This window comes from Capsaspora owczarzaki (genome assembly GCF_000151315.2).
Source record: "Capsaspora owczarzaki ATCC 30864 unplaced genomic scaffold supercont2.8, whole genome shotgun sequence".
NCBI lineage: Eukaryota > Filasterea > Ministeriida > Capsasporidae > Capsaspora > Capsaspora owczarzaki.
The window spans coordinates 310460-330234 of record NW_011887299.1 but is presented as its reverse complement, the minus strand read 5'-3'; the positions used below and the strand labels follow the sequence as shown (position 1 = coordinate 330234).

The 19775-nt window shown below is 54.0% G+C and overlaps 9 protein-coding genes across 9 annotated transcripts; 3 read left to right on the top strand and 6 right to left on the bottom strand.

The window, feature by feature from the left end:
- Positions 1-42: 42 nt before the first annotated feature.
- CAOG_05043 (ubiquitin-activating enzyme) lies at positions 43-2261 on the bottom strand (the record flags this gene model as incomplete). Its single annotated transcript, XM_004346678.2, has 6 exons — positions 43-238; positions 338-725; positions 829-925; positions 1059-1138; positions 1235-1667; positions 1968-2261. The coding sequence occupies 6 exons, from the start codon at positions 2259-2261 to the stop codon at positions 43-45; spliced, it is 1488 nt and encodes a 495-aa protein (XP_004346728.2).
- A 361-nt stretch (positions 2262-2622) lies between these two features.
- Positions 2623-4497, bottom strand: CAOG_05042 (hypothetical protein; the record flags this gene model as incomplete). Its single annotated transcript, XM_004346677.1, has 9 exons — positions 2623-3214; positions 3276-3344; positions 3445-3513; positions 3605-3688; positions 3775-3858; positions 3944-4027; positions 4107-4190; positions 4285-4372; positions 4473-4497. 9 exons carry the CDS (start codon positions 4495-4497, stop codon positions 2623-2625), a joined length of 1179 nt encoding a protein of 392 aa, XP_004346727.1.
- A 238-nt stretch (positions 4498-4735) lies between these two features.
- Positions 4736-6474, top strand: CAOG_08855 (hypothetical protein). Its single transcript, XM_011272207.1, has 6 exons — positions 4736-4794; positions 5148-5275; positions 5374-5550; positions 5634-5934; positions 6051-6176; positions 6266-6474. The coding sequence occupies exons 1-6, from the start codon at positions 4743-4745 to the stop codon at positions 6349-6351; spliced, it is 870 nt and encodes a 289-aa protein (XP_011270509.1). The 5' UTR covers positions 4736-4742; the 3' UTR covers positions 6352-6474.
- CAOG_08854 (hypothetical protein) lies at positions 6380-7979 on the top strand. Its single transcript, XM_011272206.1, has 7 exons — positions 6380-6392; positions 6512-6718; positions 6840-6937; positions 7049-7167; positions 7278-7453; positions 7556-7595; positions 7683-7979. Exons 2-7 carry the CDS (start codon positions 6662-6664, stop codon positions 7850-7852), a joined length of 660 nt encoding a protein of 219 aa, XP_011270508.1. The 5' UTR covers positions 6380-6392; positions 6512-6661; the 3' UTR covers positions 7853-7979.
- A 95-nt stretch (positions 7980-8074) lies between these two features.
- CAOG_05039 (hypothetical protein) lies at positions 8075-11309 on the bottom strand (the record flags this gene model as incomplete). Its single annotated transcript, XM_004346674.2, has 4 exons — positions 8075-8408; positions 8491-9529; positions 9670-10591; positions 10740-11309. The coding sequence occupies 4 exons, from the start codon at positions 11307-11309 to the stop codon at positions 8075-8077; spliced, it is 2865 nt and encodes a 954-aa protein (XP_004346724.2).
- Positions 11310-11357: 48 nt separating this feature from the next.
- CAOG_05038 (hypothetical protein) lies at positions 11358-12328 on the bottom strand. Its single transcript, XM_004346673.2, has 2 exons — positions 11946-12328; positions 11358-11749 (listed from the first exon to the last, which is right to left on the bottom strand). Exons 1-2 carry the CDS (start codon positions 12273-12275, stop codon positions 11639-11641), a joined length of 441 nt encoding a protein of 146 aa, XP_004346723.1. The 5' UTR covers positions 12276-12328; the 3' UTR covers positions 11358-11638.
- Positions 12329-12476: 148 nt separating this feature from the next.
- Positions 12477-13982, top strand: CAOG_05037 (methyltransferase). The gene is made up of 3 exons (XM_004346672.2): positions 12477-12919; positions 13027-13556; positions 13662-13982. The coding sequence occupies exons 1-3, from the start codon at positions 12506-12508 to the stop codon at positions 13897-13899; spliced, it is 1182 nt and encodes a 393-aa protein (XP_004346722.2). The 5' UTR covers positions 12477-12505; the 3' UTR covers positions 13900-13982.
- Positions 13916-16865, bottom strand: CAOG_05036 (hypothetical protein). The gene is made up of 7 exons (XM_004346671.2): positions 16652-16865; positions 16016-16079; positions 15835-15920; positions 15196-15749; positions 15006-15099; positions 14370-14896; positions 13916-14253 (listed from the first exon to the last, which is right to left on the bottom strand). The coding sequence occupies exons 1-7, from the start codon at positions 16754-16756 to the stop codon at positions 14172-14174; spliced, it is 1512 nt and encodes a 503-aa protein (XP_004346721.1). The 5' UTR covers positions 16757-16865; the 3' UTR covers positions 13916-14171.
- Positions 16866-16965: 100 nt separating this feature from the next.
- CAOG_05035 (5-methyltetrahydrofolate-homocysteine methyltransferase reductase) lies at positions 16966-19737 on the bottom strand. The gene is made up of 4 exons (XM_004346670.2): positions 19475-19737; positions 18972-19240; positions 18276-18865; positions 16966-18179 (listed from the first exon to the last, which is right to left on the bottom strand). The coding sequence occupies exons 1-4, from the start codon at positions 19703-19705 to the stop codon at positions 17035-17037; spliced, it is 2235 nt and encodes a 744-aa protein (XP_004346720.2). The 5' UTR covers positions 19706-19737; the 3' UTR covers positions 16966-17034.
- Between the last annotated feature and the right edge of the window lie 38 nt (positions 19738-19775).

Sequence of the window (19775 nt, the reverse complement as noted above, 5' to 3'; positions counted from 1 at the left end):
GCTGCAGAACACAATCGCCTCTCAAATAGCATTGGCGCTCGTTTAAGGACGGAACTGAAGCTTGAGCTGGACGGGAAGCGGGACGGCGACGTCTGCAACTTGCAAAAAGGCTCCGTCTTGCAGACCGAGCTCGGCAAGGGTTCGATCAAGGTTTGGACGCGTCGACAGCTCGAGACTTGGCGGCGCGGACATGTAGAAGGTCTTGCCCAATCCACGGATGCCAGGAGCCTTGAATTGGCTGAGGAAGGTCGCCAAAACAACACACAACAAAAAATGGTGAGCGCGAAAAATCCAGCAGAAAAAAAACAAGCCAATCCAAACCGCCTCGATGCAAAACTCGTACAATGGTTGCTCGGAAAGGCGCTCAACGAGAGCGCGAAGAGGCTCCGACGCCGAGCAGGCGAAATCGAGAGGAATGTTGCTGCACACAAGACAGTCTGGCTTTTGCTCGTACTCGAACGTAAAAGTGTACAGCGAGTCCTGTCCGTTGAACTGCATGTAGTTGTTCAGCTGGGAGCTGCAGCCAGTGGCGAGCTTGAAAGCCTCGCTGGCGCACGCGGCGGCAATCACTGCATTGGTAGACGCAACAGCTGGAATGATGTTCTTGACAACACCCTGTGTCAAGCGGTACGTCACACCCTGAATGCCATACTCATTGGCTCGCTTCAACGCCTCCAGATAGAGCCAGTTGATGTGTTCTGGGTCGTCCGTGTCCAACGCACGGTCTGCGCTCAGAGATTGATTGAAACGAAACCAACGAGTGGCTGGTCAGCGCGAGAGTTTTCAGCAAGTCCCCCAACCCTACAATCAAAAGCACCAAACGCTGACCTGGGAAGGCTTGCGGCCAAAGGACAATCTTGGCGTACTCGATGCAGTGGGCGGGAATACGAGGCGTCGATGCGATTGTGCAAAGAGGGAATGTGGTCTAGAATGGTTAAAAAAAACCAACAAGAGTGGAGGTCAGCAAAGGCTTTGGTTTGCAGTGGAGGTCAGCAAAGGCTTTGGTTTGCAGTGAAAGACCGGATTGGAGGAAAAGGCGTCATCGCCATCATTCTTACCTGAGGTGGGAAGGTGTCAATCGAGCACTCAAAGCACGACGACATTCCAGGAAGAATGACCCTTGCTTGGCCCTTAAACCCTTGATAGAGCAACCCCGCAACACAAAACAGCGCGGTAAAACTTAGTCCAACAAAAAGTCTCACAGAAAACTGCAAAAACCTCAGCACACAGTTACCTTCTGTGCCGCCATCGATCATTGGGATCATGGTGCCTGGAACAATCTCCTTGTCGTCATTGTACTGGACCAGACTAACGAGCAGCGCATTAATCCACCGACGCGCAGGGATGGAATCGAGGCCGCAGACAACGAGCTGGAATTGGCGGTAAAAGTCCTCCGGCTTGTCCTGGATTTTGCAAAAGTGGGGGGTGACCTTGCAGCCCGCAACCCGGCGGTTGACAAACTCTGCAGCGACAAGCGCCTTGGACTGGCCGACGTCCTTCTGGCGGAAGAGGAACTGGCGGTTGAGGTTGGAAATGTCAATCGTGTCCATGTCAATCACGTCAATGTTGCGAAACCCGCTCAGCGCCAAGTCCTTGAGCAATTCGCAGCCAAGACCACCTGCGCCAATCACCAAGATGCGGCACTGTTCCAGCAGAAAGTCTCGAAGCTGTAGCATCAACAAGCAGAGGAATGGTGAGCAAACACACACACAGGTCGATCTGAGATTACGCTCTTCATCCATGCAGAACGAAGAGCCGCAGCCCTCACAATGACATTGTTGAGGAACAAATCGCAAAGAAACGAAGAAGTCAAGATGCACCAAAAAGGCGCCAAAAGCCGAGAAACGCTGACGTTGTGTGCAGGTCACAATGACCCCCCACACACACACACACACACACACACACACGCACACCCGCCGCGCTTCTTCCCTCCACTCATTCAATGCAAGAGAAGCACCACCGCTGACCTCAACGCATGGCTCGAAGGTCGGCTGAGCGAACGGGCCGCGGCGCACAAGCAGCTTGTCAATATGGTCCCAGCGACCAGCCCAGTCCTCAAAGCGCGGCGCAACGTCTTCGCCCTCGCCCTCCGTGTCGTCGTCCTCGACTGCTGCTGCTGCTACTGCTGCAGCTGCTGTGTTGGTGTTGCTGACGATGGCGTTGCTCGCGGGTCTGGCGTTGTTGCTGCCGGCGACGGCGGGACTGGGCGCCGTCGCGTCGAGTGCGCCGGACTGTGCGGCTGTCTCAGTCGACGCGTCCATTGTTGTTGATGGAGATGGAACTGGAAGTTCGAAAAAAAAAAAAAAAAACCGACTGCGCGAAAAACACATGAAAGCATTGCTCACTAGATCTACAGCTAGAGCGGACAGTCGACTCCCAGAAATCGATTGGCGCAGGTGTGTTGGAAAGAACGGCAGATCGAGAGCAACAATACATGTACTGCGAGCGACATCAAGGTGCAGAGCGTTATGAACAATGTTCACTGTTTGTATTGAAAACCAGTGGACAATCAGTCAGAGTTGGTTTTGGAAGAAACGATTTTTGGCGGTTGAACAAGCAGTTCGTTGTGCCAACCTAATACTGTAAGTTGCTCAGTGCCTCGACGGCGAGACCAAGGTGCCTCTAAATGTACCCCAGGAAAAGCGATTCCAAACGCACATAGCAGGCCGCCTTGCCAGGCTGAACTTCAAATTGCCAGCCCTCGCGCATTTGTCGGATGTGTGCATGGTCGGCTGCCCGCATCGTCACAAACTCGATCGTCGAATCGAAGGCAACCGGTGTCGCAGCACCCTTGTATCGAACAGCACCGTGCTCATCTCGAATAATCCAGTCAATGGCTCTTGGAAAGTAGGTATGCTCCCTCCTGTCACGAAGCAGTTGGACGACTTGCACACGAAACGGACTGCCATTTCCACCGGTGCTTTTGGGCACAGTGACTGTCACAGGCCGCGGCTTCTCATCTGGGTCATGACAGGATTGTTCGACAACATGCACCCCTGGCCAGTAACAAGCCGCGTCCATGATGAGCTCAGCAACCTCGGCTGGCAACCTCGGCAAGTGCGGCGACGTTTGCATGTTGGTGCCAGCTTCAGAGTGGTACTGAAATCCGCTCATGAGGAGGTGAAACACGCTCTGAGCGTCCTCGGCAGTGGTCGGTCGCGGAAGCGCGCACAATGCCACTAAGGTCGTCTGGGTTTCAAGCTCGAACTCGAGTCTAGAAAGACAAACGTTCAGTGGGCTCTGTTATCTGTGATTGTCTACGATAATCATCTTACTTATATCGACAGCTTTGTGCCTTGTTGAGCGCTTGAGCACCAGCTTTACCGATGCAGTTGCAATTCAGACTGCGATGCGCAACCAATGAGCACTCTCAATGTCCTCTGCTGAAATCGCCCACTCACAGGCATCGATACACCTGAGTTTCCTTACTTGAGCATGTCCAACTTCGTGTTCACTTTGAGTGCCTCGGCAATCGCCTGGGCTCCAGCATCGCCAATCTGATTCTTACTCAGCCTGTCCACATCCCCTCCATCATCGGTGAGCACTCTTTAACATTCTGCTGGTTTACCCACTCACATGCTTCAGTCAAAGCGAGATCCTGCACCTGAGGCTAGTCAGCGTCTTGTTCACTTTGAGTGCTTCAGCAATCGCCTGGGCTCCCGCATCGCCAATCCGGTTCGCGTACAGTCTGTCCGTCCCTTCCATGAGGAATCATTCGAAAACACTCTGCTCAATCATCCACTCACAAGCATCAGTAAAAGTGAGATGCCTTACATGAGATATTTCAGCGTCGTGTTCACTCTGAGTGCCTCGGCAATCGCCTGGGCTCCCGCATCGCCAATTTGGTTATCCTCCAGCCTGTCCATCATTCCATCAGTATGGATTCCCGAAAACGCTACTAGATCATCCAATTTCATGCATCAGTCAAAGGGAGGTGGCTTACTCGACCCAATACAGCTTCCCATTCACTTTGAGTGCTTCAGCAATTGCAGTCGCTCCAGCATCGCCAATCTGATTCGTGCCCATACTGTCCATCAGTGAGCACTCTGTTTGCCCTCTGCTGATATCACGCACTCACATGCACCAGTCAAAGTGAGATGTTTTACCCGAACTGAGTCAACGTCGTGTTCACTTTGAGTGCCTCAGAAATCGCCTGAGCTTCAGCATCGCCAATCTGTTGGTCGAGAAACCTGTCCTCCATTTCATCAGTTCACGCTGTCGTATGTAACCTCTTCACTTTCTTACCAAATCCGGTCGGATCCATACGTCTTGATTTTGTCGTACAACTCACGCTGTCTGCGAGTCATGTTCTCAGACGACAGGTGCGCTGGCTGGTTCGCCTCTTGCAGCATTTTGCCAGAGCTTTGAATATCTGTCATGACGGAATGGCAATGCAAGCGAACGACTGAGCGCGAAAAGCAGCCGAGCCCCAAAACAAAACCCAAATCAGGACGGGCTGCTTCAATACCTACAGTCCTGCACTTCAGCCACGGCCATATCTGGTGGAATGCACCGCATCCCGTTCCGCTCTTGCAACACAAACGGAGCGAAAAAGGTGATTGGCAATGCATAAAAGTCGGTCGCTGTGTTTGGACCTGTGTTGAACTCTTTCAAGTTGCCGCCTTCACCCCACAACCATCGCCATTACGCTTCAACCTGATACTAAATTGTCGTTGTAATTCTCGTATGGCGGGTGGACTTCCCGCAACGCAACGCTTTCACTCCTCTTCCATTTCTCCCACATGCGATTCAAAGCGAGCATTGACATTGTCGACAATGTCATCAAGTTGCAGCGTGCGTTTCGTCCCACACACACATACACACACACACACATGCACACACCCAAATGTCCTTGTAGCAAGATCGAGTCACTCTGAACTCATGCAACTCAGCCAGTCAAGTGGAACAGACTCGAAGGTTGAAGGTTGAGCGTTGCAAGCAACTGAAACGCGCGTTTCGTTTTCGTTTTCCCGGCAAAATCCACCCAGCCGTTCCCTCTTTCTCGTGGCATCGCAGACCGAAGCTACTACCACAACCGACATCACCGCCACATCTCCAAACGTGTTGGCCGCGCAACGCCGGCTGACTGACTGGCCGTTGAACTGAACTGACTGACGCTCGCTCGCTCTCTGCACTCCCTTCAACAGGCATCGTCGCCACGCTGGCCAAAATCTCACACAAGTGCGTGATACGATTCACGCCAACGCAACTCCACTTTGTGCTGCAGAGCGATGTGACCGACCGAGCAGCACGCGTCTGGTCGGACATCACACAGGTACGCAGAGCAACGTCGTTCATACAGAGTTCGTTGGTCAACCCAAGCAATGTCTCACCATTTGACCTCAAATCGACCTCATGTGCAACACAACAAAGACATCCATCTTTAAAACATACAGAATCCAAAGCACACATCAGAACAATGAAATTCTGGTCGACATTTCGCTCGATTTGCTGCAACGCGCGCTGAAAACGGCCAACAACGCCGACACGGTGACCATGCGCATGATCCGCAAGGAGGAAACTCCATTCCTGGTTCTCGATGTCGTGCTGGTGAGTGCCATCATCTTTTTCCTGTTGACCATTTGGCAGGCTGAATCTCGCTCATCTTCTTTGGCATTTTTCTCAAAGCGCAGCGCCCTCAAAACACTCGACCCGGACAAAACAGTCGACCCCGCCTGCTCTGCCAGCAGATTCCCATGCTGATTTTGCACCATTCCTTGATTGACGACTACCAAGAGCCCGTCTTACCGCGTCCCGAGGTGTCCATCTACATGCCGTCGCTCAAGCTGCTGCGCAACGTTGTCGAGCGCATGAAGACGATCAGCAGCCACCTCGACATTGCGGCCAACAATGACAAGACGTTTTGGCTTCGAGTGGACTCGGACATGCTGGAAATCCGTGCCTCCTTTCCCAACTTGCAGAATCCCGAGTGGCGTGAGTGTGTTTTGTTTTCAAGCGTTGATTTTTGTTTTTGGGGTTTTTGAGACTCTAGTCAAGGGGCAGGTCTCCATCTGACTTTGCTTTGCATTGCTTGTCATCGGGTGTGTCAGGAGATGGCCTGCAGCCAGAGCAAGAAGCAACAGACCCCAAACAATTCACCGTCGCTCGTGTCGCAATCAAGCATTTCGCTCAGTTCCTTCATGGCCACCAAGTTGGGGCATCCAATGTGATTTGCAGTACGTGCATTTGGAAGCTGTCATCGGCAGTGTGTGCAAGTGCTGAACCGTTGCAATCTCTTTTTTTTTCTTTTCTTTTTTTTTGGCAGGTATCGTCGAAGGCAAAGCTGTGATTCTCTTCCTGATTGACGACGGTGTGGCCTTGACCTATCGGCTGCCCATCATTCCCTGCTAAATCCCCAATGTCGTCATGTCTTGCCTTCATGTTAATAATATGTACAGTCGATCTTGATCTATTGTGATCTCGAGTTCAACCTCGACATTCATCATTTCAACTATTCGACTCATCCCTGGTGTCACCGGTACTGTCCATCGTCAATGTCAACTCCATACAGTTTTCAGGGCCTCAGTCTCTTTTTTCCCAAGTTTCTAAGACGCGTCGCTCGTCAATCTTTCTCGCTGTTTCTCTGCTCGCTGCCGTCTGCACAGTTGCCTCGTCCTGCTCCTCGACTTCCTCCTCCTCCTCCTCGACTTCCTCCTGTGCAATGACGTCTCTGCTTCGCTCTATCACCGTCCCAGCCACCAGCACGCACACGGCAACGGTCAGGCTCCACTAACGCACTCTTGCGATTTTTTCGCTTTCTCGGCTGACTGCGCGCTCGTCAATGTGCAATGGGGTTGTTTTTTTTGTCTTTGGCTTGCTTGTTGTTTGTCTGTGTGCAGGTTGTCATTCTGCATGGCCTTGGCGACACTGGCCGGGGCTGGGCGCCGTTCTGCAAGGAGCTCTCGCTGCCTCACATCAAGTTCATCTGCCCGCATGCGTAAGCTGCTGCTGCTGCTGCTGGCACCGTTTGGCATGTTGGGAGGTGACCTATTGACGAATGGCCTCGGCATTCACAATCTGGGCGACCTTGTTGTGTGTGATCAAACAGTCCGATTGCGCCCGTCACCTTGAACGGCGGTTTCCGCATGCCCAGCTGGTACGACCTGTACGACCTTGAAGACCACTCTCGCGAAGATGAGGCTGGCGTTATCGCTGCTTCGGAATCCGGTGAGATCCCCGGGAAGACTGTGTTGAACAGAAGGAATTCGTTGGATTGAATTTTCCTCCCCCAATCCATCTCTGCGACTCAACCCACAAACACACTTCGATATGATTAGTCAAGCGTCTGATTGATGCGGAAATCGATGCTGGAATCCCTGCCAACCGTATCGTGTTGGGAGGCTTCTCCCAAGGTGGCGCCCTCGCGCTGTACACGGGTCTCACCTACCAGAAGCGTCTGGCCGGTATTGTCGCCATGAGCACCTATCTGCCGCTGCGCGCCCTCGTCCAGAAGGTGCGTTGTTCTTGGGTAGTACTTGAGAGAGAGAGATTAGTAGTGACAAGCGTGTGAAGGAAACAACGCGACGACGTGAATTGACTGCTCTTGTCTGCGTAGACGATTGTCCAGAAGGACATCCCCATCTTCCAGGCCCATGGTATGCCTTCATTTGTTGTTGCTTTTTGAACATTTGACTTGCTTGGAGAACGTTCGTATCCTGACTTGCTTTCGTCCGCCTCCGTAGGTGACTGCGACACCGTCCTCCCAATCAGCCTCGGCCGCATGAGCCACGAAATCCTCGGCGATCTTGGCCTCCCCATCACCTTCAAGGAGTACGATGGCATGATGCACTCTGCCTGCACCCAGGAGGTGCTCGATGTGCGCCAGTTCCTCCAGTCCCACATTCCCGCGTAATCGGCACGAGAGGAAGCGAAGAATTCATGTGAAAAAAAAAACCATCCATTCAATTCAGGACACATGAAGCCATCAACTCGGCTCAGTTGGAATGCTCCGTGAAATACAATCGACGTTCCACATAACATCACCCAACCTTCCCATCATTCAACGCAAGCGTCTTCATGTCTTTTCAACTCTTTTATTACTTGTACAGAAGCATGTGTAAAAATGCAAGGCCGCTCACAGGCTTTGAGCTTCGACAATGGTGCGACAGGTGTGCTCGTGGCTTGAAGCATCCTCAACAAGACACCACATGGAGCAATACTGTGCGCCGTTGCACCGGGGACATTTGATCAAATGTGAACCAAACACGGAGGGCGGCGGTGGTGGTGGATGGGGGTTGGGCGGCTCAAACACATCGTCGGGATCATCGTCAGGGACAACCAGCCCTGCTTCGTCTGCAGTGCTGGGCGCCGGTGCTGCAGTGCTGCTGCTGCTGCTGCTGCTGCTGCTGCTGCTGCTGCTGCTGCTGTTGTCATTGCCGTCTCCGCCTTGTAGCCTTGCAGCATAAGGTCTGCCGTGGTCACCCACGACCCCGTCAGCACCAGGCGCTTGCAGTTGCGGCACCGCGGGGAAAAGTCACGGTCGTGTCCAACGAGATGGTCAGCATGTGCGTGAGATCATAGTGAATGGCCCAAACTCGATCCGAATGCACTCGAATGGTATGCAAGCAGTCGCCCGTGCTAAAGCGCCACACCTTGACGGTACCATCCCAAGAGCCCGAGGCAGCAATGTCCATGATGCGATCAAACTGAATACTCGTGACTGCATTGTTGTGGAAGGCAAATTGACGCACCTGGTCGCCAGTGGCAAGGTCCCAGGCAATCATTTGACCGTCCATGCCGCCAGACATGAGCGTGTAGCCGTCCATTTGGAGGCAGCAGATGCCGCCGCGATGACCGCGAAGCGCGTGCAGGTGGCGCACAACAACACAAGGCGTGTTGTCGCCGCCGAGGCCATCAAACCCGTGCACGCTGCGGCTGCGCGATCGGCTCCGGCTGCGACTGCGACTCCGGCTTCGCTCACGATCGCGACTCAGCTGGTCCGCCAAGCGGGCTCGCAGGCCGGAAGGGTGGGGCGAGTTTGGTGCCGAAGACGACGACGAGGTCTGAGTAGCCGATGCCTCCACGCGGGACGTCGGGATGGCCATGGGCACGGTGCCGTTGGAGGCTGCTGCTGCTGCCGCTGCTGCTGCGGATGCTGCTGTTGATGTGGCGGACTCGGCAGAGTTCGCGGCGGTGTTTTGGGATGTGAGATGATCATCTTCCCCCAAGTCGTTCAACATGTTGACATCGACCAGCTCCTCGCGCCGACGAGCCACTTCCTCGGCTACAACGGCGGCAACGCCGTCACCCGCGACGAGCGTGGGGTCAAACTCCTCGTCCGAATCGGGCTCTTCCTCGGTTCCGCCAACCTCCTCAGAGTGCCAAACGCCAATCGTGTAGTCGTCCATGCCGATTGCAATGGTGCCATTCACATAGGACAGGCAGGTAATGTCAGTGATGGCGTCTGGTCGCACTGGATGCGGGATATCGGCCAGCAAGTATCCGTCGTTCAAATCAAACATTTTGATCTCGCCGCAATTGGTTGTGACGACGATACGGTTACGAGAGCACTGCAAGCAGGTCACTCGGCCTGTGTTGCGTTTTTGGGAAGATGGGGAAGTGGTTCATTTTTGGAAGGGGAAGGCGGGGGTTCAAAGTGAGCCAAGCCAGGCCAAAAACACACCAATCAAAACAATAATTCGACAAAGCGTCTGTTTGCATCCGACTCACCGACAAGATTGATGGAAAAGCGAATTTGGCCCGTCATCACATCCCAGACCTTGATTGTACGATCTCGGGAGCCTGTAACGAGCGTTCGACCGTCTTCCATCAACTGCAGGCAAGTCACACTGCTTCGATGGCCCTCGAGCGTGAAAAGCGGGACATCGGCCGTCTCTGGGGCATCCTCTTCGTCCAATACCGGTGGCTCGGCTGCAGGCTCATCGCCGGCCGCTCCTGTTGATGCAGCGGCGGCAGCGGCAGCGGCCGCGGAAGCAGCAGCAGCAGCGGCAGTGGTAATAGTGGCTGAGGAGGCATGGTCGCTGGTCGGGGCATACCAATGATCATCCGCCGGTAGACTCGTGCTATGTGTACTGGTAATGCTGTTCGTTCTTGAGCGACGCGTGGCATTCTCGTCCTCGCTCTCCGTGATGGCGCTAATGTCCCAGACTTTGATGGAGGAGTCGTCGCTGCCCGTTACCATGATGCCGTTGACAATGCAAATGCACCAAATCGGACCCGTGTGGTTTGCGCGAAAGTACTTTTTGCACACTGTTGTCTCGACGTCCCAGAGACCCACGGCGCACTCGCGCTTCTTGACGCTGCCGGCGCAAGTGAGCATCAAGCCACGCTCAAACTGGCCCACGACACACCGCACGAAATCCTTGTGACGGGAAATGCGCGAGACGCTGAAATGGCCCTCCGACCAGCCCTGCAAGGTGCGCTCGACCACTGCGAGCTGGCGTCGCCAGTCGACATCGGCCGGCGTGTATTCCGCCCGCGATTGCCACCACGGATCCAACGGCGTCGGAGTTTCGCCCAGCACCGATGAGCAGCAAAAGCTCGGCGAGTCGATGGTCGGGCCATAATGTCGAAAGTAGACGGATTTCCACAAGTGTGTGTCACGACAGAGTTGGTACAAGCCTTTGCAAGTCTGGAGAGCAGCTTTTCAGTGAGAGTTTGTTCCGTACCAACAAACCAGACATCCAACACTACTTGTTCTCAGCAGCGTGATTCTTCTGAGAGGGTGTGAAATTCGCTCAGAATCGAAGCAAAACAAACAAACAAAAAAAAAACGTTACCAAAGCCAAGCTGTTGAGCGATGTGACGTCGCAATAGCCAAACAGGCGCACTAGCAATTCGCTTGACATTGCCCAGAACCAGCACGAGCCATCGCTTGGCGGGACTTCGGCGGGGTGGCTGCTGGAGCGAACTGCGTCGGTGTGGCTGGCGGACGTGGTGGACGAGCCCAGCGTGAAGAGCCCGCCACCGCCCCTGCCGACATCATCGTCATCGTCATCATCATCTTTATCATGATGGTCGGTTTGAGTGAGGCTGTCATTGTGAGCGTCGTCGTGGGACGAGAGATCGATCAGCGTGTTGCTTCGTGTCAGCGACTCGTCCGCATTGGCAGCGAGCGCCCCGACGTTGGCACTATTGACATTGACGGTCGCAGTAGTACTGCTTGTGATGTTGGTGGCCAACGGCGGTGGGAAGGCGGGAGCGGCCACCGGCGCGGCAATCGGCGTGGGCGTCCCGGCAACCACTGCTGCTCCCATACTGCCACTGCTATTGCCATTGCCATTGTTAATGTTACTGTTATTGCCACTGCTGGTGACTGGCGCTGGAATCACAATGCGCGGTGGCTGCATTATTGCCTGGGAGCGACAAAGTGAAAACAACAACAGAACAACAAAAAAAGGACGAATGAACGGTTTACTGTAAGAATCAGGTATTCTCAGAAAGCGGTATCACAAGACAAAGTCATCACAGCCAAACAGGCAAGCAGGAGCAAAGGACAGCAGAACATGGTGTGAGCTCAGCTCAGCTCAGGCGCTTGTGATGAATGAACGCTGCTGTGAGACATGTATTCTCAGAAAAAGCAGCAGTACCAACAACCAACCATCCACGCCAACAGGGCAAGCAAGAGGCAAAGGACGGTGCTGCCATTTGTCAGCATCCTTGTTATGCTTCATGAGCTTCATGGCTTGCTCGGTGGGTAGATGGTCTCCTTGACCTCGCTGTCCCAGTGAGGACCATCAAACACGCCGTCGTTGACATACAGAAACGTCGTGTCTGAGACATACGTCACCTAAGATACAACAAAAACAAAAATCAAAACATGTCAAAACACAAAAACAGGCAAGTTTTTTTCTCAGATTTTTTGTTGTTTTTTGTGTTTCCTTGCTTTTTGCTGACAACCGCCCGCCTCAGACACAATGTCCAACAGTGTCATTGGGGGTGGGGAGGAGAGGAAAAACCCAAACTGTTCGTGGCGTTTGACAGACCTGGTGAGGGACGTTGGCCGGCATGTAGAAAAAGTCGCCCTTGGACAGCTCGTACTGCTGCTGCTGCTGCTGGTCGCCGCCGCTGCTGCCAGGCTTGGTCTCGACGCGGATGGTGCCGTCGACCACATACATGTTGTCCGAGTTGGAGTGGTGGTGCCATGGCTCGACCGTGCCCGCCGGGAAGAAGACGAGCGACATGGATCGCGCATCGTTCCGCAGCGGAAGCTCACGCAGATGGCCGTCGACGTCAGGATAGGCGCTGGCTGCAGTGTGCTTGACGAGCAGCGGCGCGGTCGGAGGCTGCGGAGGGTGGTTGTCGGAGGAGGACATTGTGTACTGTACTGAGAAGAATCTGCAATCTGAGAAGAGAAAAACAGGACTGAGCGAACGAGAAATCTCAGAAATTTGCACAACAAACAAACAAACCCAAACATTTGATCTCATCCACTTTGCAACAACTCATGATGACAAAGTTGGACTACATTTGGATGCTTTGTTTTTGCTCAGATTGTTTGTTCGTCTCAGTCTCAGTCTTTTTCTTCTTTCTCAGCACAGCAGCAATGCTTCTCCAGCGAGCTGCGCTGCGGCTGTTCTCGGCCAGCCAAGCACGCCGCTGCACCCGGGCACTGTCTGGTGCAGTACCAGCACTGCAATCCGGTGGCCAGCAGCAGGCCCCACCAGGCGCTGGCGTCGGCAGCACGACGAGCTCACCGTCGTCAGCAGCAGCACCAACGCCAGGAGCAGGACCAGCGCCAACCGCGTTCGGATACAACATTATGAACGTGTTTGACCGTGCTGCAAAGACCATGCAACGCGATCGCGCTGCACGGCGAGCAGACGCGGCCGATCACGACCAGCTGCGCGACTACACTGCAGGCGTCGTTGTGGACCGACTGTTTGACATTACACGCCGGTTCCCAACAGTCCTGGATCTCGGATGTGGCGCAGGGCATATCGCAGGCGTCATTACCAAGGTTGGATTTGTCGGACACTCGTGCTGCAATAACTTGTCGTTTCGGACGTTTACTGACCTTCCCCTGTTTTGCAATTTGCTTTCCCTGTTTGTCATGAACATACGCAGGAAGTCGCAGACAAGCTCATTCAAACAGATCTGTCCGAAGGAATGCTCAGACGCGCACAGCGCAGATATGAAGACCATTTGCGAGAAAAGCAACTTGATGCCAGCGACGCTGAAACTGCGCCACCGCTGGTCGAATCGCGCTTGATGGACGAGGAGCACATGACGTTCGAGCCCAATTCGCTCGATGCAGTCGTGTCCAGTTTGAGCCTGCACTGGGTCAACGACCTGCCTGGCGTTTTCCGCCAACTGCACCGCGCGCTCAAGCCCGATGGCGCCTTTGTTGGCGCCATGTTTGGCACGGAAACGTTGCGGGAGTTGCGGAGTGCGCTTCAAGTGGCCGAGCAGGAGCGCCGAGGCGGATTTCACCCGCACATTTCCCCGTTCACCGATTCGCGCGACATTGGCAATCTGCTCACGCGGGCTGGGTTTACCCTCACCACGATCGATGTCGATGAAGTCACCATCAGCTATCCCTCCATGATGGAGCTAATGCTTGATTTGCAAGGCATGGCTGAAAACAATGCCAGCTGGTAAGAGGTTGAAGGGTTGTTTTTTTCGCTTTGCTCGTTTTTTGGGGGCACTGCCTTCGAATTCCGTCTGACTGGGTTGGTTGTATGACTGGTTGCTTGCTGCAGGAATCGTGTACCCTTCCTCAATCGCGAGTCGATGCTGGCCGCAGGCGCCATTTACCAGCACATGTACGGCACAAAGGATGCCATCCCCGCGAGCTTTCAAATTGTCCATTTCATTGGTTGGAAGCCTTCCCCGAACCAGCCCAAACCAGCCAAGCGTGGATCTGCCACAGCGTCCTTTGCGAATCTGGACCAGCTGAGTCAGCAACAAGCGGCGCCCTCCGAGACTCCCAAATCTTGAGCAATCTTGAACGAGGTTGTTGGAACCATTCCATTTGTATTTCAAGAATATTTTACCGGACATACAGAAAAACACGATCAAACGAAATCACAACGAGACTTGTAAGCTAGACCTGAAAAAAACAACCAGTAGAACGGAACAAATATCTACGAACAACCAAAAAAAGCGACAAATCACCCAGGTCAAGCATCGGAGAGGTGTGGAGCGGAGAAAGGGGGAAAAGAAAAAATTGAAATCCAGTTGGGTGGGTGGGAGATGCTGAATTGAAGGCATCATTGCAACTTGGACCGCGTGTTGGCAATCTCGGCGCGCGTTTCGTCGTCGTCGAGCATGCCAGAAACCACTTTCGGGACACTGCGCAAGCCACCAACCCAACAAACAAGAACAGATCGAGCGAGCAAAAGACCAAAAAAGTGAGGCGACTGACAAACCAACACGACCATACAAAATGCCGAATGTGTGACACGTACAAATCGCGATCCATCGCGCTGGACGACGGCAGATTCTCCTCAGCCCATCGAATGTTGTCGTCATCGTCTGGGTCGGAGCGGTTTACTGCGCGAAGCTTAATGTCGCCAAAGGCTTGAGGCACAGGGTTGGCCTGCTCCTCCTCATCGTCGTCGTCTTGATCAAGCGGGGTGTACGCGTATCGGGTGTTGTTGGACGTCGGACGCCACAGAATAGAGATACTCAACAAGGTCAAGAAGAACATGGCGTGCCAGAGGGCAGTGCGGAGCCATGCCATCTCCCAGAACCGCGAGTCAGCGTCGGTTTTGTTGACGTAAATCTCAAACAGGACGCCAGCGAGGCCGAGAGCAAGCACCGCCACCAGGCTGATCATGAGCCAGCGGTACATTTTCAGCTTGAGCTCCTGCTTCTTGACCTGCAGCATGCGATACACGAGATGCAAGCTGTACAAAATCCAGGTAAAGAACAGGGCGTAGACGAGCGCCAGAGGCACCATCAAGATCTGGAATGAGGCCGTCTTGGCACCAGTCTACAGAAACAAAAAAAAAAAAAAAATGAAAACAGTGGATGAGCGCCTTTTCGAAAAGCCAAAGCGTTGCTGAAAGAAATGTCGACTCAAACGATAAGGGCAAACAGACCTCAGACGATTGGTAAGCGGCGGCGGTGTTGGAGACCAGCAGAGCCAATCCAAGACCAGCAACACGAAGGTAGGTGCTCGGAGGCAACGCGGGTCTGTAAACACAAACGAGGAGAAGACGAAATATGAGATCCACGAAAGAAGAACTCAAAAACAAACAAACAAACAACAGTCGGAAACTCGACACGTACTGGACGACACCGTAGCCAAGGCTCACGAGCAAGACAAAGACCAAAGCCACAGTCTTCTTCACGCTGCCCATGAACGAGGCAAAGTTCCAGAGAGACGTGTTTCGGACACCGTTCTGGTTAAAGTCGCTGTAGTAGCCGCACCAGATGGCCGTCTCGAACAAACCAAGCAGAATGACACCGCCGATAATGTACTGCAGCTTGAGCAGCACGCGTCGGTGGTAGATTGACAGGCCAATCCACACCAACAGCATGACGGCGTGCAAGCCGATGAGCAGGCCGAAGATGACGAGCAGCGGGTACTCGCGAGCATCCATGTAGCCGTAAGGGCCGCTGTACGAAGTGGTGCCGATGAGAGTGGCAGTGCCCAGGCAGCGCTTGTACAGGGAGACGACAAAATCAGCCTCCGAGGCAATCAGCACGGTCGAGGTGAAGGGCTCGGGTCGGCAGTCGTACGACGCCGACTGAATCAGCGAGAACGCAGGGGCGGTCTTTGGGATGAGGAAACCGGCATGGCATGTCTGTGTGTCAGTGCTGTCGGTGCAGCAATCGCCTCGCTGCAGAAAAATTCACACAAGGGGTTTTGAGTGCAACGCCTCGAAATTCAACATGGCGAAAAATGGAAATGGTGCAATGCCTCACCAGTGCCGACGAAATCCAATCATACGAGGTTGACGATGCCACGAGCATCGTGAAAGTCGAGTTCATGTCGGCTGGGGCGCATTTCACTGCGACAACAACGAGCAGCAGCAGGAAGTGAGCAACAACACGAGAGACTGAGGCGATGTTGCCCTTTTTGTTGTTTGTTTTCGTGTATTCTTACAGTCAATGTAGACTTGAGAGTTGGGATACAGCGGCTCATAGTTGTTCTGGGTGTTGTCAGGATCCTGTTGAACATAACACCACAATGTAAGCGAAACGACCAAAAGAATTCAAGTTAAAAAAAAATGGCTGAAGCACCATTGGAGATTTTTGTTTAGCGCTGCTCATCGCCATCCACCACTACCCGCTCCCAAGTCATTTTTGATTACGATGCCAGGATTGAATTGAAGTGGGGCAGTTGGTGTTGGATTGATAGACGAAAAGGGAGGGAGGCGCGAGGAGGAAGGGAGAGCTCGTTTCCCCACTCCAGCTGCTGCTCAGCAAAAAAACAAGAGGAAGGGCCGTTCGAAATGGCAATGTGGCGAACGCAAACGCAGCACAAGACGGCAGAGTGAGTGAAAGTGTGGAAACGTGAGAGTGGACGAATGTGACGTGAGAAGTGAAGGGGGAAGTGGGAAGGGGGAAAAAGCGACGCATTTTGAATAGTGTGCTTGGCTACGGAAGGATGAAAGGGGGGGGGGGAAAAGAGGGGGGAGGGTGACCAGACGACATGATTGAAGAGAAGGGAAGCGAGAGAGTGAATGAGTGAGAGAGAGCGAGAGTGAGAGTGAGAGAGAGAGGGAAGCAAAAGACGCACGACAATGGTAAAGTGGAAAATGGACGCGTCGACAGTCGTTGCGAGGGCGGCGCAGAGCAGCAGAGCCACGGCAGCAGCAGGAGGGAGGGCCAACGAGGCTCGCATGGATGCAAAGAGAGAGATAAGGAGAGAGAAGGAGAGAGAGACAGAGAGAACGAGAGAGAGCAGGACAATGGCGAAACGAAGTAGAAAACGAAAAAAAAAAAAAAAGCAATGGAAAACAACGATTGAGCTCACTTCTCTGAGATATCGAGATACAATTTGGGGGGGGGGGTACAACGCATGGACGGTAACCGCGGGAAAGATACAGAAGATCGATGGAAAGAGGTAATTTGGACATGTCGGAAGAATTCACAAAAACAAAACAAAACAACTGACACAACTCACGCCCACACATCTCGCAGATAACGCTTGGAAAGCGACCACTGAGAGAGAAGCGCTGTGGCTTGATCAGAAGACTGGCCCTCATGCAGGACGAGCAGCTTGCCAAGCGTGTCGTGGACATCCTTGGCCATGTTCTTGGCATCGCCACAGACAAAAAGAACACCGTCGTGGCGCATCATGCCATCCAAAACCTCGGTGTAGTGGAGCAGCATGTTGTCTTGGACGTACTGAACACGCGCGGCAGCAGCTGCTGGGGTTGAGGCGGGGGTTGAAGCAGCAGCAGCACCAAGGTCGATCGGCGCATCGGTAGCCGATGGCTCGGTCGCGGTCGCAGTGCCAGATTCGGGGACATCGCGAGAGAAGCACACATGCAGCGACGTAAGAGCACCACAGGCAACCAGCTGACGCAGCTGCTCTTCGTACAAAAAGTCGTGCTTTTGGTTGCGGCACCCAAAGAACAGGGTAGTGCGGCCAAAAGCGCGCTCGAGAGCAGCAGCCTTGTCCGCGTCACTCTCGGCCGACAGCGTCGCAAGGAACCGTTCGCGCTGCACGCGTCGCTCGTGCAGAAACCCGATAAACGGCGCAACACCCGTCCCTGGGCCTACCATGATCAGGGGCTTGCTGACGTCTGTCGGAGGATGAAAGTCGTTGACTGGACGCACAAACAGCGGGACGCGTGGCAACTGGTCTGCGGGCAGGTTGGAAAGCATCTGCTGCTCAAACCAATGCGTCGCCAAGCCGTGGGTGGAGCGCGACGCAGAGAGACCACCGTTGACGGGTGAAAACGACGCAACAGTGAAGGCAAAGTGAAGTTCGTTCGGGTGCGCGAGAGGAGCGCTGGCCGCAGAGTAGTAGCGAGGCTGAAGCGGCGGGAGTGCCTCAATAATCCTCTCGACCGGAGGGCGGCAGCTTGGGAAGCTTCGGAGCACATCAAGCAAATCCAAACAAGGGGTGCGGATATCTGTTTCGTAGATTGCCGAGCCCTCTCGGCTGCAGTAGGTCAAGATGCGGTGACGCTCGAGCGGGTTGGTTGCATATTCGGCCAAAGTGCGCAAAAAGGTCTTTTTAGGCGCCGAGCGAACGTCAATGCACCACGAAAACAAGTGGCCAAGAGTGGCTTGGGCTGGAATATGCACTGGAAGCTCTGTTGCATCGAGATGAACATGAACGTGAAAAATGAAATCAAAAAAATCACAAAGTCCAAGTCATCAAGGTTGCCTACGGTGATGCAAAACTGTACCTTTGGCCATGCCGGCTGGGGTCAAATCGACCGACTGGTCAAACTTTGCGCCAAGATGGGAAAGCAACTCGTGCGTCCGAGCAGTGTCGTTCGGGCAAAAAACGCCAAACGCATCACCGGGCGAATAGCGCCCGTCACTGAGCGCCGTGTTTGTAATGTCAACGACTGCTTGCAGCACCGTGCGATCAGAGTTGCTCGTGAGGCTCGTCAACCTCGAGACGGATTTGAGTCCAACCAATTGCAGGTCTCGGCCGTTCAGGCGCGTCAGCAGGTCGACTGCTGGTTCTGTGCGCAGCGCGAGGGTGATGGATGCGGTTGGGAGTCGCGGAAGGCCTGCTGGATCAGCTGGCACGACTGGAGCATCAGCAGCAACAACAGGTGCAGAAGAACCGACAGATGGTTGAGCAGGAGCAGCTGCGGAAGGACTGCTTTTGTCAGCGGCAACAGAAGGAGCGTCTGCCGAAGACGACGACGACGAATTCTGCGCTAGTGTGGCAGAAGTCGAGCCAGTAGATCCAGCCATTTCGCTGACAACGGCGGCGAGTGCTGGCCAAAGCTTTTCCGTCCAAGGCTCAACGACGAGTTGCAACCTGCCAAACCCGCACCACCAGTGAGCCAACAAGTCACTCGATACATGTTGACCCACTTTCCAAAACCCACAACACATCAAGCCAAAAACAACAACCGTGACCCTACCCGACAGCGTCGTCGGCCTTGCCAAGAGGGTGGAAGGACTTTGCACCGAGCTCGCCCAGTCGCTTGTCGAGCATTTTGCCCATGTTGCAAAAAGTCGAGTAGTTGGTATCTCCCAGCCCAAGCACTGCAAACCGGAGCTTTGCCAGGTGCTGTGATGTCAGAGCCGTTCGCTTCAGACCGCGCCAGAACTTGGCCGAGTTGTCTGTCGGCTCGCCTTCATAGTGCGTTGCAATCACAAACACGACCAGGCGCTCCTTCTCGATAAAGAACTGTCCCCCCCCCCGGGTCGTCATCGTACAGAAGCAAGCCAAGAGTAACAAACACACACACACACACACAGTCGAGTGAGTGGTGACGTTCGCAGCAAGTTAAGGGCACAGTTGAGAAGCGCTTTCCACCAACCACCACCACCACCACCCGCCACCATCCCATCAAGCAGCAACCAACACGAGCCAACTACAAGTGCAGGGACGACGTTTTGGCTGGTGGGTGGGTTGTCGCACCTCCTTCTCGGTCGATTCCAGGCCAAACACACGTGCGTTCGCATAGCCACGCTCAAGCGCCGCCGCGTGAATCTTGTCGCGAGCAATGGACTCGGCATTGCCGCTCTGGCTGCCGTACAGAACAAGCAGCGATGGGGCCTCTGCTGCTGCTGCCGCTGGTGCTGGTGCTGGTGCTGCGCTGGGAGTAGTGGACGGCAGCTCGGTGGCTGAGTTTGGCTCTCCTGTGGTCATTTTGAAAGGCTGGGACTGTAAGAAGAAGACTAGTAAATGAGTATTCCGGATGTGGAGAGTCAGTGCCTTT